General features: G+C 49.6%; 1 protein-coding gene across 6 annotated transcripts in view; it reads left to right on the top strand.

Moving 5' to 3' along the window:
• The first annotated feature begins 6 nt into the window (after positions 1–6).
• Positions 7–5446, top strand: part of Ablim3 (actin binding LIM protein family member 3) — a 106521-nt gene continuing 101081 nt past the window's right edge. For all 6 annotated transcript variants that reach the window (XM_010627124.1, XM_010627123.1, XM_010627122.1 and 3 more), the window contains exon 1: positions 7–229. In XM_010627124.1, the coding sequence (XP_010625426.1) occupies positions 217–229 (13 nt within the window). In that variant the 5' untranslated portion in view covers positions 7–216. The remainder of the gene's footprint in view (positions 230–5446) is intronic.

Raw genomic sequence — 5446 nt, 5'->3', positions numbered from 1 at the left:
TCCGCTCCCGCCGGCGCCCGCGGGTCCGCTCGCCTTCAAGGCCGGTGACTCCAGCCGGGCGGACGGGGACGGCTGGGAGAGAGCACCTGAGGATACAGAGCTGGCCCTGGACTGCCTTTTCACCCCCAGGTGATGAGTGAGGTGGGGAGAACGGAAGATTTCAAAAGCCACCGGGGCCTCCGTATTGAATGAAAGACCCAGTGCAAAGGCTTCACCATGAACACGAGCAGTAAGTGGATCCTCCTCTCCTTTGCCATGGGAACAGGGGTGGGGGCGGGAGGTGCAGGAGCCTGCGCCCGGCTGCCAGGAAGGAGGAAGGAAGCCTGGCATCTGCGTGGATACCTGACCCCCGACTCCTTCTGGTGCTTTCTGAGCTCCCTGGCAGAGGATTAGCCTTGGAGGCTGGCTTTTCGTGACGGTTTTGCTAATGTTTAATCAGCGGCGCCTGATTCCTCTGGTGGGAAGGCTGCTGTGTCCTCCTAGCCATGCCGGGAAGGCCTAGGAAGCAGCACTGTGGCCATTGTTGGACATGGGGCTCCATGTCCACATCTGGAGAACCATGGAGGCCCAGCTCATCCCGGAACAGGGGAAGGCAGGGAGGCTGGCGCGTGGGCGGACACCGGCAGGCAGTGGGGTGGAAAAGAGCAATTTGATGAACAAATGCTCATGCAGGCACCTTTGGTCCCGAAGCTGGGAAAGAACCAGCTCTTGTACCCCTCAGCGTGGTGGGGCTGATTTCTCCACCCACTGTAGACTGATTTCCACCCCGCCAGAAAGCGAAAAAGGGCCAAACCCTTCAGGTGACAGGCCTGACATGCCAGAGGCAACAACTGTCTTGCAGAACCGGGACCAGACATTTTGCTTCTGGGGTGGGCCTCGCCTGCTGAGAAATGCATTCAGCACTACAAGAGGCATAGTCTCCCTTTCTTCACTGCTGTCCCTCTGACCGTGTGCACTAGCTGGGGTGCCAGGAGCAGAGCCATGCCCTGGGAGAGCACAGCTGAGTGAGTCTCACTCTCTACTTGGCTGTCAGCTTCCCCTGTCTGGGCCGTTCCAGCATCAGGTGGGGGTTGTGGAGCCCTCGGACTCTGCCTGTGTTCACCTCCCTGGGTTTTTGACTTTGCTGTTAGTCCCAGCTCTGCGTCCCTGGCGCTCACCTGCAAACAGAGACTCTAGGAGACCCTTCTAATCTAAGAATCTACAAGTTTCGTGGGGTTAATTTTTTCTGAAAAAGCTACAATTGAGCAGCAAGGCTAGAAACATCAGCACCTTGTTGAGATCATGTCCAGCCAAAACCCAGTGTTTCCTCACCCTCCTCCATTTCAAGGCCGTTGGCATAGAGAAGAGGAAAACAAAGGCAAAAGCCAATGAGATGGAAGTGAAATATATTTATTTACTATGTGTTTGTATGACTCATCTCTCGGCCGTCCTCGGTTTTGTATTACATATCTATGCTAAGCAAGCAGTGAGGCTGGGCTCCTTTGCCTCTTATAGCCAGAAAATATCGCCTCTTGATTTTGACTGTTGGAATGATATTTTGGCTCCACACCAGGCTCAGAGAAACAGCAAAATCCCATAGACCCTATGATTTGGAGGGCTGGGTGTTTATATATGTGTGCTTCCAGACAAATAAAGATGTGAATTTGCCTGTCACTTTCTCACTATGTCTAGGAAAAAATATATATATGTCTATGGGTGTCTTTTTCCACCAAATGATTGAGGAAGAGATGGCTCATCTATTTTTCAAGGATCTAAGAAAGGCAATACGCAACTGATCCTGCCCTCTCCTCTTCTCCAGTTAGCAACATTGAGCATTCTAGAAAAAAAGAAAGATATTTTTTTCTTTTTTAAAGAAACAACCATCTATAATAGAGTTGAACACTGCAGAAGATGAGAACTGACAAAGATGCCATTCCAGCTTCACTTAGTTTTTCCAAGCAACAAGAGTGTTTACGTTGCAAGAGCAGTGGAAAATAAACAGCAAAATGGCTGGGGCTGCCTCAGGAGCTCCTGAACTCCCCATAAGAGGAAATGCTTCTCTGAACACATAACCGGGGCCACTGTAGAGGAGACTGCAGCTCTGGGAGTGGCAACCACTGAGGTCTCCCCCAACTCAGGGAGTCTGCAAATGGAAAGAGCAGAAATCAGGCCACATAGGAGTGACAGGGCCATAAGTTCAGTGGGACAGAGCATTGGCAGGAGGTCCGTGGCTCACCTGATCTAAGGAAAATGAGATGTGAAATTATTAACCCAGTTCTTACTCCTGAAACCGTCTTTAATGGAAACTCTTGCTTAGAGCTTCTTTCACTCCCAGCTGGTCCTTATTCCCCATCCCCAGCCACGGCGCTAGGTGTTTCCCTCCTGGCTTTTCCCCAGACTCTCCCACCCAAGCTGTGAATGAGTACTGTTATTCCAGTTTAGTTAGTCAGACTTTGTAGTTGGTATTTGGCAATTTCACATTGTGCAGTTAATTGGTGGATTACAAAAGGCACTTGGATGTACAATGTATCTGACCGTGGGTACAATTCCTAATTAGTGGCTCAAATGCCAACACCAAAGTGTAAGCTTATTGATAAATTTCTAATTGCATTGTCTGGAGAAGAGCTCAGGCTGTGGTTGGGACTTGATGGAGCTCAGACCCCAGGATCAGAGGCTTTCATTACTTTGATTAGCTGTGTCATCTTCAGCATGGTTATCTCAGCTGTACAATTAGAATGAACTGGAGACTGTTAATGTTTCGTGTTAAATACAGAGTGACACGGACAAGTCTGGAATCATGTCATCAGTAGGATGGTCAGGCTGTCATCGTCACTCTGGGAATCACCGCAGCCACTGGCACTGATTGGCTTTAAGATATTAACAAGCAGGTCACTCAGCCCCTCGAATGTCAGACCTTCACTGTGAATTGAGAAATGTCTCTGGACTGTGATTTTTGAGAGTGAAATGGGATTACAAGGAAATTATTTCTAAAAATGTGTAATTTGTTTTACTAAGAAACCCATCACTCAACTGATAGAATCAGGAGAGTGTTCATTCCGTGACTGCCCTGTGCAGATTTTAGTTTTGTTGGAGTCTTTCCTCCTGAAATCTCTCTGAGCACTGGCATGCCGAGCAGCGGGCACCTGGGAGAGAGGGGTAATTTGGAGCCGATGGGTGGGGTGGCAGACAGACCTGGGTAGATACAACAGGTGGTGTCTGACCCTTGGAAACAGTGGTGGGAGCTCCTAGAAAAGGGAGCAAGACTCCAGCAGCAGGAGCGAGCCACCATGGCCCCAGAAAACCTGGGCTCATCCCAGCCCTTGGCTCCCTTAGGAAAAGAACTCCAGAGAGAGGACAAAAACAATTTTTGCCACTTAGACATCTACAAGAAGCTTCACTAGACTTTCTTTCCTCCTGAGCATGCCCAGCTTAATTCCAAGGATCTGTCACTTATTCCCCGACTACAGAGACATCCCTAATTGGTCTCCCCTCATCACTGCAGCTCCCTCCCGTCATTCCCCTGCATCTGCTCTCCGCATCACTCTCTGTCGGGTCCCACGTAGCCTGGCTCTGACCCCCTCACCGGTCCCACTGCTTCTACACGGCACCAGTCTTTGAGTCACTGCTGCATTTGCCTCTTTCCACACCCTCGGAGGCTTGTTCCTGCCACCTTCGTGGCATGGCTCCTTCCTCCTAGAAAGCCTTTCCCCTGAGCACCAGCCCCTATGCTGCCCCCTCTCACACTTCACCACTCTGGCCTCTTCACCCAGCTCTGAAGGGTGAAGCCCTCCCAGTCCCCCGTCCTGCTAATGTCTCCCTGAGATGCGTTCACAGCGCACCTTGGCCCTGTTCCTTCCAAGCCTGGTCTCTGTTATTACCCACTCATCCGTGTCGGTCACGTATTGAAGCCCACAGCTCCGTACGTGCTGTGCCATGTCATCCTCAGCCGTGACACATTCTGAGATATTCGTCTGGCTTGTACATTGGGCATTTCTATGACCCACATTGCTCACTCTCAGTGCCCTGAGCCATAAATACTGCTCTTAGACAACACTATATCTTTGAATGTTCCTTTTTGGTGTCCCAGTTCCTATGTTGATACCAGGAGTTCCAAAACCAAGGGAGACTGGGTTGGCATATCATGTACCAATGGTCCTGAACACTAGCATCAGTTCTATGCCCCATAAAGTCTCCTGTTCCTCACTTGCACCAGAATCTCCACAGCTCCTGAATGCTATGGCTTCCCTATGTGCAAAGCCCAGAAACAGCCCACCCTCAAGGTGGGGCAAATCCTGTGCAGCATGGGCAATGGGACCAGCACATTTTCCACTGGGCCATAGGCCTCCTTCTGCCTCTGGCCACTTCCGTGGTCTTTAGCATGGATTGGCCTGCCCACAATCTCCCCTTTTGGAGTTGACTTTGTTTTGCTGGAGAGGGTACTCCAAGATCACATAAGCCCGTAAAGACATCATGGAGCAAGAAGTAAGAACCCCCCAAGCTTTGGGATATGCATGCCAGAGTTCAAGTTCAGGATGTGCTGCGTCCTCTGCACTCTTGGACAGAACAGAGGATGTCTCTGAGCCACAATTTTGTCATGTACGAAATGTGAGCAATAAAATGACAATGTGCAAGGTTCTCGTAAAGATTAAATGGGGAAATACTGTGGGAAACTTGCCGGCACTGAATGAGTGAATGGAGTTGAATCTGAAGTTGAATTGGCCATTGAGTAAAGCCGTTCTGAAATGAAGGTATCATAAAAAGCAAGCTGTCTGACGGGAAGTTACCCTCTTACTGGTACGGTAGCCAGTGTAGGGTTTTGTATATAGGAAAATCAGAGACTTCAGAAGGATCATTAACCTGGTATTTTATATGAATTAAGTTGAGAAGGGCAAGATAGGAAGTTCAGATTCGAAGTGAAAGACTTTTGTCCTTGCTCGGAGAGGGTGTGAGCACTAGATTTGGGTGATTGTAAAGACATGAATAAGGAAGAAGAACTTTTAGAAAATAAAGACCACTTGACCTTGTTCCTGAGTGTATCATGGAGTGAAGGAGAAGAGGAGGATTCTCTCAGGACTATGGCAGTGAATTGGATGGGTGATTTGAAGGCAGTGTTATAAAAGGAATCTATAAATGTGTGGACGGTGTAGAAAAGCAAGCAAGGAGAAGCAGAAATGGCCTGTTCCCCACCACAACCAGCAGCCTGAAGCGGTGATAGAAGGAAGTAGAGACTCTGCTGACTGTGGGTGGGTGTTAGGACCGGACTTGTAGTCCTAGTCTCCAGGAAAGCGGTCAGCCCAGAGCCAGGGAGGGAGCCAAGGGGATAAGTACTGCATCCTGACCCTTTTCTCCTCCTTCCCCCAGCCGCTCAAAAGGCCGGGGATTTAGCTCAGGGGTCCCACCACCTGCCTCGCAAGCTCAGGGTCCTGAGTTTGATTCCCCCGTACCAAAAAAAAAAAAAAAAAAAAGA

The sequence above is a fragment of the Fukomys damarensis genome, unplaced genomic scaffold (assembly GCF_012274545.1).
Source record: "Fukomys damarensis isolate Sample0158 unplaced genomic scaffold, DMR_v1.0_HiC HiC_scaffold_3, whole genome shotgun sequence".
Taxonomy (NCBI): domain Eukaryota; kingdom Metazoa; phylum Chordata; class Mammalia; order Rodentia; family Bathyergidae; genus Fukomys; species Fukomys damarensis.
This window is presented reverse-complemented; position numbering and strand designations above follow the sequence as displayed.